The sequence below is a fragment of the Pygocentrus nattereri genome, chromosome 14 (assembly GCF_015220715.1).
Source record: "Pygocentrus nattereri isolate fPygNat1 chromosome 14, fPygNat1.pri, whole genome shotgun sequence".
NCBI classification, from domain to species: domain Eukaryota; kingdom Metazoa; phylum Chordata; class Actinopteri; order Characiformes; family Serrasalmidae; genus Pygocentrus; species Pygocentrus nattereri.
Genome location: NC_051224.1, coordinates 2,868,361 through 2,881,257, shown reverse-complemented (window position 1 = coordinate 2,881,257; position 12,897 = coordinate 2,868,361). Strand labels below are relative to the sequence as shown.

Sequence of the window (12,897 nt, the reverse complement as noted above, 5' to 3'; positions counted from 1 at the left end):
ATAGAACACCTTTGGGATGAATTAGAGCGGAGACTGTGAGCCAGGCCTTCTCATCCAACATCAGTGTCTGACCTCACAAACGTGCTTCTGGAAGAACGGTCAAAAATTCCCATAAACACACTCCTAACCCTTGTGGAAAGCCTTCCCAGAAGAGTTGAAGTTGTTATAGCTGCAAAGGGTGGGCCGACATCATATTAAACCCTATGGATTAAGAATGGGATGTCACTCAATTTCATGTGCGTGTGAAGCCAAATGACTGAATACTTTTGGCAATAGTGTGTGTGTGTGTGTGTGTATATATATTACACACACACACACACACACCCCTCCATGGCATGTAAAGCCAGCGACCACATCTTATCAGACTGCTGCTTGTGCAACATCCCTGGACATTTCATATTGCTTGGAGAACAATGAAAACTGCCTATTCCCCAGGAGACAGACACGTGCTGGTCAGCTTCATGTTGAGTAAAGAGGAGAGGGAGGACTCGGAGAGAACAAGGCCAATTATGCTCTGTTGGATTCCTGCCTACAGATGGCTGCTGCATCACCAGGCATCTAACAATCTCCAGCAGTTCTTAACTTGGCTCTGCATTTCTTCTTGTGGGGTAGTTGAGCGTTTGAGCAGCCAACCACTTACTCATTTCAGTGGGTTTTGTTTTATATATATAAACAGATTGGTAACAGCCGACACTCAAGGTCTTAATAAAAAATGGCATAATATCTAGACAGAGCAAGGGCTCATTCTATAGGCAAGCAAAATGTAGATATTTAAGGGTTATCAAAACCCTGGAGGTAATGAAAGCATTATGTCCAGTACTGTGTTCAACTTGCCCATAAATACATGCTCCAATTTCAAGGGCCAAAACTCCCGTTTGTGGAAATGAAGGGCTTCATTGAATTGACTGAAAAGGTACCATGACCATAAAACACACTGAGCTCGTGTATTAAGTATTTATTAAGGTAAAATATGGCAAAGAATATGAAGACATGACAATAAAAAAAAAACCTTCATGGAACAGTAGAAGAAATGTTGGACAAATAAGAAGTGCAAATCCACTTATGGGCTAGCTTGAGGGCATAAAGATCATTCTAAAAGAAGCTACACTAAAAAGTAACTACTGTTACGGCTCCTGGAACGAAAAAGACCCCATTCTAGAAGAAATGAACAATGTGATGAGTCACGATGGCTTTCATGCACCGCTGTGCACTGCAGGCCAGAGAAAAGTACTAGTACATGCAGAAAGTGCTCTTGGCGTCTAACAGCCATCTCATTAGAACTTCTCCAAGAAAGGGGTCGGTTTTGATTCCAATCGCGTACAAGCTCTACGGTGACGTCTGGCAACACCAGATACAGAGATCTGGAAGCAGAGACCTCAAAGAATACTCTTAATAAAACATCCAATTTTGGTACCATGACTCCACCTATAAATGAAGACTATGTTTGGGATGGTGTGAAAATGAAATAAGCAAGATCATAGCTTCCTTGACACCAAAATTCCAACCGGAACGTCGTCGTGCTATATCCATGACCTGGATGACAAAGCAGATAAGGAACAAATGCACCAGACTCCATTCATCCTTCCATGGCCATTTTGGTAATATCACGTCTTCTCGACTTCGCAGACTCTTCAAATTTCTCAATAGCTTGGTTGCAATTCTTCATCTGAAAAAGAAGAGCAGAAACGGAGATAGCAGAGAGAAAAAAAAAAAACCTCAATCAATCAATCAACCTTTATTTTGACTCGGAAGTACATTGAGGGCAACCCTCGTTTTCAATGTAGCCGAGCATTTACAAAAACAGGGATTGACATGACAAAAATAATAACTACATTTAATCATTTTAAATGAAAAGAAAATTTAAAATAACTGAATAAAAGATAAAAGTAGATAAAAATAGAACTTGAGATTTAAATGGTAAGAAATTAAGATCAAAAATAGATTAATTAGTAAGGTAATAATACAATATCACAAATTAAAAAAAAAAGTAATGATAAAAAAAAAACTAAAAATAAAATGAGAGGAAATAAATAAATAAATAGAGAGAAAGAACGAACACAAAAATAAAAGTTACGGAAAACTAAAACCAAAACAAAAAGAAAATATAATTAAACACTAAGAACATTATAGTAACAGGTAGAAATTACAATCTCAGCCCACAGCAAGCAGAAGCTCTCGGGAAAGAGCGATCCACAGCATATTTTTCATAACCCCATAACACAAGTCAAAAGACTGAAAGACGTGCCATGAAACCTAATTTCACTTCATGCTGACTTACAGAGGGAGACATAGAAGTGGCTGAAAGGGGGGCCCTAAAACCCAGTGAAAACGGGATGAAACTGCTGGAGTTCTTGCTGTAAAAATGAAATGCAGGCTCAAAGCTGATGATTAGACGCTGACAATGGAGTGGTCATCACTTACAACGGTATGGCTCTTTACAGCCGTGCCCTGCATGGCATCGTTTAAGTACATTCCAGTAGGCTTGAACACGGATTTGCAAATGTATTTCACTGGCAAATCCTGGAGCGAATGTGATTGGAGGTATTCAGGGTGATCATTTTTTAAAACACATCCCATCAACTTCTGTCCCTTGGTAACATCCGTCTCCTTAATATGCCACCTCTGTTAAGAACTGTGACTCAGGGAAAGGTTTCTATGAGCAGAAAGCTTTCAAATGACCGGTTGAAGTATTCAATCATCTGGATCTCTGTCTGACTATAAGAGAAGGTCCACCCTGTAACTCTGTCGGAAACAAAACTAAGGTTTTAAGCTTATATGGAATGTGTGATGGCACAACTGTGGTTCAAGCGATCGTTATGAAACGTTACACTCCATGTATGACAATATTTCTGAGGGAAAATGTTCTACTATCGCCAGATTTATAATTGATCATATCATTAAGATTACTGATTTTGATATTTTGTCCGTTCCAACTTGTATCATGGTCACATTTTCGTTTTGCAAACCTGTAAACCTGCAGTACTTTAAACGGGAATCTCCCAGATTTTAAGTTTAAGTGATACTGTTTTTGATCCCACAACCGGGGAAATTCCATCTCCGCATTTAACCCATCCATGCAAGTGAAACACCACATACACACTAGTGAACACACACACTAGGGGGCAGTGAGCACACTTGCCCGGAGCGGTGGGCAGCCCTATCCACGGCGCCCGGGGAGCAATTGGGGGTTAGGTGTCTTGCTCAAGGACACTTCAGTCATGGACTGTCGGATTGAACCGGCAACCTTCCGGTCTCAGGGCCAGATCCCTAACCTCCAGCCCACGACTGCCCCCTTACAGAAGTTCCTCATGATTTAACCACCGAGATGTAAACCAGGTCATCCAAAGCGCTCTGGCGTGAAATGGTGTTTTGTAGAGAAACTTACAGATTTGGTCTTTTAGGCAGTGGTGATAGTCCACACACATATATAGCCATGATATTTACAAACCAAAACAATGAATGAACACACACATCTGCGCACCTATATGTAATGTTAATAATGGTAAAAGTTCATGTTGAGGTTTTTTTTCTACCTATCCATCATGAATTGACTTCAAAATAAGGCTTTTTAGGCTACAATCCTCTCTCAAAACCATCCCAAAACAATGGCCAAGGTTTCAGCCTGGGTATTTGGGATCCCTTTGCATGATGGCTTTCCTTCATGTAGCTTTCAGTGTCATTAAGCACGTTCAGATGTCTGGTTTCCATCACCACCACCACCGCTGAACAAGTCTGAGGCTGCAAGTTCATTTATCATGGCACATTTAACATCAAACCACCCTGAATGTCTGTGAAACAAAGTCCTCTTCTAACCACTGTGCTGATTTTCCCACTCGGATGACATTCTGTGGTTTCTAGTCGCTCTAACCACACTGCTCGTCATTTTAACATCACTACACAGTCTATGGATTAACTCAGCGGTGCTCAACTCCAGTCCTGGGGAGACCACTGCACATCGTTTTCTCTCCTGTTCCAATACACCTGACTCTAAGTTAATTATTTTGTGAGCCAAGTCATGTGTGTTAAAGGAGGCTGAGGGGGGTGCAGACACACACAGATAACAAAAGCTTTGCTTGGTGCAATTCCGCTGTAAATAACATGCACCAGGAATGCACTCATGCCGTATTTGAATGCTGAAGTCATTGTGTTAAATAGTTGCTCTTTACTTTCAATGTAATATTTTCTAACACCTGCCAACATAACAGTAAAAAATAATTGCCGCAGCATAATAACGCTCAAAATAAATAAGGAACCCTTTGCACATGGTCGTTTCCCATTCACTCCCATATATTCACATTTAGTTATTCAAAGATTTCCCTCACCACTACCACTTTTTGCCCCCATCCACGACCTGCTCCTCTCATTACGGTTACAGGTGTGCTCCGGAAGGTAACGTTACTGTGGCTTTAAAGAAGATGAAAGATGTTGCTGGGTCAATGGTTAAGGACGACGTTATGAGTGGGGTAGTTGGTATGATTTGTTTGGGTCTTTAACTCCTTACCTGTCTCCAATTGCACCTACTGTTGTTCTGTTGTTGCGGTTTTGATTCTGTTCATTTGTGCTCCTTGTTTATTTTCTTGTTTACGCTCTTCTCATGCGAATTCCAGCTGATCCCGCTATGTACACTGATGTTGCTTGATCTGTACTTTATCGCATGCACTGACTCTATGATTCCTTTGGAACCAAAGGGGGGACCGTTAGATCCTAATGTCAGTGCATACTGATCAATGCACAATTGATCACATTTACGGCATTTGGCTGACGCTCTTATCCAGAACGACTTACAATTTGATCATTTTACACAGGTAGGCAAAGGTGGTGTTAGGAGTCTTGCCCAAGGACCCTTATTGGTATAGTGTAGGGTGTTTGCCAAGGTGGGGATTGAACCCCAGTCTACAGTGTAGAAGGTAGAGATGTTACCCACTACACTAACCAACCACTAACCAGTGATCACGACAATATCATGACCTATGGGGTTCCTGTGCCACACAGAGGCCTCAGCTCATTTTTGAGCGCTCATACAGTTAGTTGTAACTCATAGTGACACGATATCTGATCAGCGATGTTCTAACACTTATCTGTTGCGTAGGCTCCATGTACCCAGACGTCATAAACGTCCTTGGGGCCCTTGCCTAACTATAACTCCATTTCATCCAGTCCTCTCTCTCTATTGTCTGACCACGCGATGCTCATGCCGTTTGTGTGTATATAAACTCTGCTATTCTGATCAATAAACGGGAAAAGCCTTCTAAGTTCAGACCTAGTCTCTGTGGTCATTTGAGTTTCCCCCATCCGGCTGGACTCTCAGGAGGACGGAGGGCTTCTTGCCAAGTTCACAGCTTTGGTATTGAGGTCGAACCATAGAACCTAAAACCATCATCAAACGGTCCTAACAGTTGCAATAATAATTATGAAAATATTACTGTGAAAAGCCACATTTAACAATCTGCTAAATATTACGTTGCCAACTTAAATGTCTGGGGAACAAACAAGTTAGCTTGCATAGTGTTAGGTTAACGTTATAAAAGATAAATATTTTCCCAAGGTGGGCAGTTGTGTGTTAAGTTCACAATAGCAACTTTCCACATCCATGCCAGCCCATTTACCTGTGCAAATGATTTAAAAGCATCATCCTCCCTCGTGGAAACAGACAGAGTGAGGAGTATGAACGAGAGGGACAAAACCATTTCGGGTTGCTGTCGATGTGCGGGCTCTTGAAATGACTGATATTATGCATTTGGCATCCCTGTTTGATATTTGGGAATGAACCCAGTGCCATGACCGGTCAAACTCTCTTCTTTAGTGTTTATGGAAGGCTGGACGCTGCTGCCTCTTGTTGCTAGGTTTGAGGATGCACACACACAACTGAACTCACATACGTCATCAGCTTTTTGCATAGTTTAGAGTGACAAATTGCACCGGCACCTGCTTCGCAAAAAAACACGTACAGGTTGGTAGGGATGAAGTAAATTAGTAAAGGGAGAAGAGAAATTTATTCCAATTAGAAATAAATAAAAAAATATGGGTACTGTTTAACTATTGTGAAACCACAACTACAGCTGGAAATAAGACTGGCTAGATTTGGCTTTTTCAGTTGTGTTTTAAGATAAAAAGCATAAACTACGCCAAAAATTTGAGAACAGACCATGATGGAAAAAGGCATTTTGATAATTACTTTAGAGCAACTGGTCAACAGTATAGAATTTCATGAAAAAAAACAGAAGCTAATGGGGTAATTTGTGCCAACTAGGTAGCTCAGAGGACTGCAGACACTTGTCTGAAAAATCATTACAAGCTTTGAAGAAAAACCCCAAAACAGAAAAAGAAAATCACCGTCTGCAGAGCACAGAGGTAAAAGCATCATTCACTGTTCAGAGAAAAAAGTAAGTGAAACACAGAAGCTACATTAACTTCTTATCTGCACCAAGAACAGAAAGCAGGCCTGTCTCAGTCACATGTTTTTAGCTGATGATGAACTGCTGTATAAATAACTGATCAACCATCTGGCTTTTTTGTTCATTGTATGCAGCTATTAATAAGTACAAGGTCTTCAAATTCCCTGATTTGCCATCTTACTTCACAGCTGTCGATACACACAATCTCCCAACTAACACAAACAAAACATTACTGCCTTCTGTCCTCTAAAGGGGTAAAAGCATCAATGTATTGCTGGTGTTAGACCATGTAGTGTTTATGCAACACCCACATCACGTCGCAATAAATGCATTTTGTGCTCTTTTATTTGGATGATTTTGCTTCAGCTCAGATGAAAATGCCAATTCACATTGTTGTGACATAAGCATTTTGTGAAAGCTTATAAAGGGTTAGAACAACTTATATATATATATATATATATAATAACTGCATTTAAGTGATTATGTAATAATCTGTTCTGTGGATAAAGGAAAAAAAAAGATACATGAGCTGAAAATTGTGCGAGTCTGGACAAAGAAAGGCACTGAAAATGAGCTTCGTGATTCTTGGTAGATTGTCTTGCGTTTAGATTATAAAAAGACAAAAGTCTATGAGTCTTTCATATTTACAGTCCAAGAGAAACTTGCCTGCATCACTCTAGATGCTCTGGCAGCCAAACAATCTTAATTATACACTCACCGGCCACTTTATTAGGCACAGACGGGCTGGTCTGAGTATTTCAGAAACTGCTGATCTGCTGGGATTTTCACACACAACCATCTCTAGGGTTTACAGAGAACGGTCCGAAAAAGAGGAAATATCCAGTGAGCGGTCAGTTGTGTGGACGAAAATGCCTTGTTGATGTGAGAGGTCAGAGGAGAATGGGCAGACTGGTTCCAGATGATAGAAAGGCAACAGGAACTCAAATAACCAACCAGAATCTCTGAGGAACGTTTCCAACACCTTGTTGAAAGTCTGCCACGAATAATTAAGGCAGTTCTGAAGGAAAAAGGGAGTCCAACCTTTTACTAGCAACTGTACCTAATAAAGTGGCCGGTGAGTGTAGATATTCATCAAATACAGATAAAATCTAAAAATATATATGTATATTTTTATATTTATTCACAAATCTGCATGTTTAAAAAATGATGTATATAAAGCTATAGATATGAGGCTGTAGAACAAAACGCCACCACTTCAACCAGTAATTTAAGCCTATTGTGATTTAACTCACATAGTTGAAGCTTAAGCTTCAGCAACTGAGCAACTAATCCACAATCACTTCATCGACATGAAGTGTCCTCAAAATCAAAAACAAAGTAGGCCATTTTCATGCTGCCAACAAACAGCTGCACAGCTGCCCCCTTGTGCCAGTTTTGAATGACAACCATATGGATAAAACTAGAAAAACAGAACATCAATTATGAGAACAGATGGTGACAATATTCAGCTGCCTAGGTATGAGCGAGGACAGCTTATATGCACAGCACAGTCTAGCCAGATAAGCACAACAGCTACTATCCAAATACGTCTTACTCACAATGAGAAATTTCTGCCTCTCTTTCTGTAGTTTCAGAAACCCCTCAACTGTGAGCTCCTCCACGGCTTGCTTGAGCAGAATGAAATGGCATTTCGGAGAGTGAGACACGTGTTCTTTCCTGAAGGAAGAGGATGGAACAGTTAAAGTTTAAGAAAGATCATGTCTCATCTTGTTTCGATCCACTTGATGTTACTGACACTTGCATAAACTGAGCACTTACACAGGATCATCCTCAGGCTCCCAGCCCTCTAGCTCTTTGTAGCAGAAGAAGCACTGGACGACATCTGGACTGTTGTCGGTGGGAGTGTGGATAAAACCAGCCTTGGCCATCTGCAAGTCACAGTGTGAAAAAGAAAGAAGGATTTTGGTAGCTTGCTTCTAAACATATATATATATATATATATATATATATATATATATATATATATATATATATATATATATATATATATATATATATATACACATATATATATATAAATATAAAACAATGTACGCACCCTAACAAATTATATATATAAAAACATACAGACTGAACTACATCCTGTAACTAGAGAAAAGGGACCTGAAAAGGAACAACAGGTATGGACATAAAGTGGGTGCAATTTTAAAAAGTAGCCAAATAATCATCATCATCATCATCGTTAACCACTTAGTCCAGATCGGTTGGCGGTAGCAGTTGAGAGAGCTGGGAATCCCAAATGACCCTATCCCACGCAACTTGACTTGTACCGTGCCTGGTACACCCCCACCGGGAGGCGTCCAGGGGGCATCCGGATCACCACCACCTCAGCTGGCTCCTCTCAATGCGGAGGAGTAACGGCTCTACTCCGAGCTCCTCACCCTATCGAGCCACCCTGCGAAGAAAGCTCATTTCCGCCGCTTGTATTCGCGATCTCGCTCTTTCGGTCATTACCCACAGCTCATGACCACAGGTGAGGGTCGGGATGTAGACCGACCGGTAAACAGAGAGCTTCGCCTTATGGCTTAACTCCCCCTTCACCACTACAGTCCGGTACAGTGACCGCATTACTGCTGCCGCCTGTTCCAGCCTGCGGCCGATCTCACCGTCCCTCTTCCCATCACTCGTGATCAAGACCCCGCGATACCTAAACTCCTCCGCCTGGAGCAGGTCCTTTCCCCTTACCTGGAGTGGGCATGCCATCCTTTTCCGGGCTAAGACCATATAATGTTTAAGCCAAATAATGTTTACACATATACATCCTCACAGTTAGAATAACACGTCGACTCTGGCCACGGTCCAATCCACAGATACATCAAACTTACTGTATACGGACCTAACATACAATCAAATCAGCGATCCTGGCGCGTTCAGCCCCAACAAAACATCTAAACGGTGGTGCACTGAACATCTGCTGTGTTACGCAAGCACTGCAACTATGACAGCTAAGAGGGTCATTCTTGCTGCCCTAACGCGTTTTATTAAAAACACTTAGTGTAAGGCGTTTACAACAAACATGTCTTCTATTATTGCATACACCAAGCTGTAGGGGCCGTATCCACACAAGACTATTACAACTCATTGTGTGCACTGCCTTTTTAATACGATGGGGTTTACATACCCACCCATCAGATGGTATTAGATCTACTAATACTACTGCTATTAATATTAGTAGTATAATAACTCTATAGGTAGTCTGACCAGAGGAGGACGGGTCCCCCCTGGTGAGCTTGGTTCCTTCCAAGGTGTCTTCCTCAGCTCTGAGGGAGGTTCTCCTTGCCACTGTCGCCCCTGGCCTGCTCACCGGGGGGGGTTTTACATTCATGTTAAAACTTTGTCTTCTCTGGAATTCTGTGAAGCTGCTATGTGACAACATCCGTTGTAAAAAGCGCCACAAATAAATTTGATTTGATTTGACACACACGGTTTCGATTAGACACGTCATTCAACCTGTAGCAAACTGGCGCACGACGTTTTGAGACTGTGCTAGGTTTTTAAAGGGGAAGATTAAGAGACCCTTATTAGTCCCACAATGGGGAAATTTCACCTCCGCATTTAATCCATCCGTGCAGTGAAACACCACATACACACTAGTGAGCACACACACACACACACACACACACTAGGGGGCAGTGAGCACACTTGCCCGGAGCGGTGGGCAGCCCAATCCGCAGCGCCCGGGGAGCAGTCGGGGGTTAGGTGTCTTGCTCAAGGACACCTCGGTCATGTGCTGTCGGCTCTGGGGATCAAACCGGCGACCTTCCGGTCATGACGCTGGTTCCCTGACCTCCAGCCCACGACTGCCCCAAAATACCACCCATTTTCAAAATATCTGAATAATTCAGTCCTTGAGTGTAAACAAAGCCAGTTTATTTGTTTATTTATTTTATAGTGTTTATTTACTATTAGAAAGCACCAGTGGACCTGCATGCGTCATCTGGGTTTCTATAAATAATGCTGATAAAAAAAAGTCACAAATCTGAAATTTACAACGCCTTGCATGTACCCGTCTACCATGAACGGGTTAAAATAAACGGATCCAAACAGATTTTAAGCCAGAACCTTATCACAAAACCATCATAAAACAATGTCTCAGGCATCTGGCAGCACATATCCACTGATTTAATGGAGCTGTAATTAATCTGCGTGCTTTTAGAGGCATTAAGCTCTTCAGACGTTTGGTTCCCATCACCGCCACTATGAACAACTCTGACCAGTTTCTCTACGAGGGAGCATTTCACACCAGACCTCTCAAACGTTCAGCTCTGAGGAAGCTGTGAAAAACCCGTGGAGCTCCAGTTTAATTTATCTTCAGTGGAAGGCTCGATTCGGTTAAATCAGTTTAGCTACCCCCAGTTTTGAATGACAACCATATGGAAAATATCTGAATAATTCAGTCCCTGAGATGTAAACAAAGCCTGTTGGTTGGATTGGTTTGACATGAACTGGCTCTTCGCTGAGAAAATCAGCTGGTGACTTTATTTACAATTAAAAAGCACCAGTGAACTGATCAGATGCTATTAGCGATGGCTACTCCCACTGCTCGACAACAAACAAACAACAACAACAACAACAAATGACGCTCCAACGTCAACGCTGGCTAGTTAATTAGCTCGATAACCGGGTCAGCTACTAAAATAAAACCCAACCTAAACAGGCAGAAACAGCAGTCACATCAAAAACGCGGCGCCGGTTTTCTGAATCACGAACGGTTGACGGTGTGAATATGAGCGTCAGCCCGGCCGGTCGCTACTCACAGTCTCGGCCGTGCAGGCGCAGCCCTCGTCAAACGGCCAGCCGGAGTATGTGGCTAAACGGTTGCTGCACAGATACATTTTTAAATGGTCTTCGTTCATGAGCTCCATGTTCCCGAGGAAAAAAGAAAGCTGTTCAACGTGTTTCAGTCACTCAGCCTCCGAGAAAAGACAAACACAGCGAACCGCAGCTCGGCGGCTTAGTTTCGCTCTGACGGGCTAGCGCCGCGTTTGAATTCTGACCGCCGGACGGACGCGTCTTCTCATTGGTGGAGGCTGTTTGCGTCATCACGTAAACTATGTCTCCATTTCAGAAAAATGTCTGCGGTGGAGTAGATCCTGTATTCGCCCAAAATCCAGTTAATACTATTACTACTACTATTATTATTACTATTACTGCTACTATTATTATTATTACTATTACTACTACTATTACTACTACTACTATTACTGCTACTACTATTACTACTATTACTGCTACTATTATTATTATTACTATTACTACTACTATTACTACTACTACTATTACTGCTACTACTATTACTACTATTACTGCTACTATTATTATTATTACTATTACTACTACTATTACTATTATTATTATTACTATTACTGCTACTACTATTACTACTACTATTATTATTATTACTATTACTACTACTACTATTACTGCTACTACTACTACTACTACTATTACTGCTACTATTATTATTATTACTATTACTACTACTATTACTATTATTATTATTACTATTACTGCTACTACTATTACTACTACTATTATTATTATTACTATTACTACTACTACTATTACTGCTACTACTACTACTACTATTACTGCTACTATTATTATTACTACTACTACTATTACTGCTACTACTATTACTACTATTACTGCTACTACTACTATTATTATTATTATTATTACTATTACTACTACTACTATTACTGCTACTACTACTACTACTATTACTGCTACTACTACTATTATTATTATTATTATTACTATTACTACTACTACTATTACTGCTACTACTACTACTACTATTACTGCTACTATTATTATTATTATTATTACTATTACTACTACTACTATTACTGCTACTACTACTACTATACTGCTACTATTATTATTACTATTACTACTACTACTACTATTATTATTATTACTATTACTGCTACTACTATTACTACTATTACTACTACTATTATTATTATTACTATTACTACTACTACTATTACTGCTACTACTACTACTACTATTACTGCTACTATTACTGCTACTACTACTACTACTATTACTGCTACTATTATTATTATTATTATTACTATTACTACTACTACTATTACTGCTACTACTACTACTACTATTACTGCTACTATTATTATTATTATTATTATTATTATTACTATTACTACTACTACTATTACTGCTACTACTACTACTACTATTACTGCTACTATTATTATTATTATTATTATTATTATTACTATTACTACTACTATTACTGCTACTACTACTACTATTACTGCTACTATTATTATTATTACTATTACTACTACTACTACTACTATTATTATTATTACTATTACTGCTACTACTATTACTACTATTACTACTACTATTATTATTATTACTATTACTACTACTACTATTACTGCTACTACTACTACTACTATTACTGCTACTATTACTGCTACTACTACTATTACTGCTATTACTACTA

The 12,897-nt window shown here is 40.1% G+C and overlaps 1 protein-coding gene across 1 annotated transcript; it reads right to left on the bottom strand.

Annotated features, from left to right (window-relative positions):
• Positions 1 to 940: 940 nt before the first annotated feature.
• LOC108437141 (baculoviral IAP repeat-containing protein 5-like) lies at positions 941 to 11,392 on the bottom strand. Its single transcript, XM_017714042.1, has 4 exons — positions 11,174 to 11,392; positions 8,175 to 8,284; positions 7,955 to 8,072; positions 941 to 1,666 (listed from the first exon to the last, which is right to left on the bottom strand). Exons 1-4 carry the CDS (start codon positions 11,279 to 11,281, stop codon positions 1,577 to 1,579), a joined length of 426 nt encoding a protein of 141 aa, XP_017569531.1. The 5' UTR covers positions 11,282 to 11,392; the 3' UTR covers positions 941 to 1,576.
• Positions 11,393 to 12,897: the final 1,505 nt, after the last annotated feature.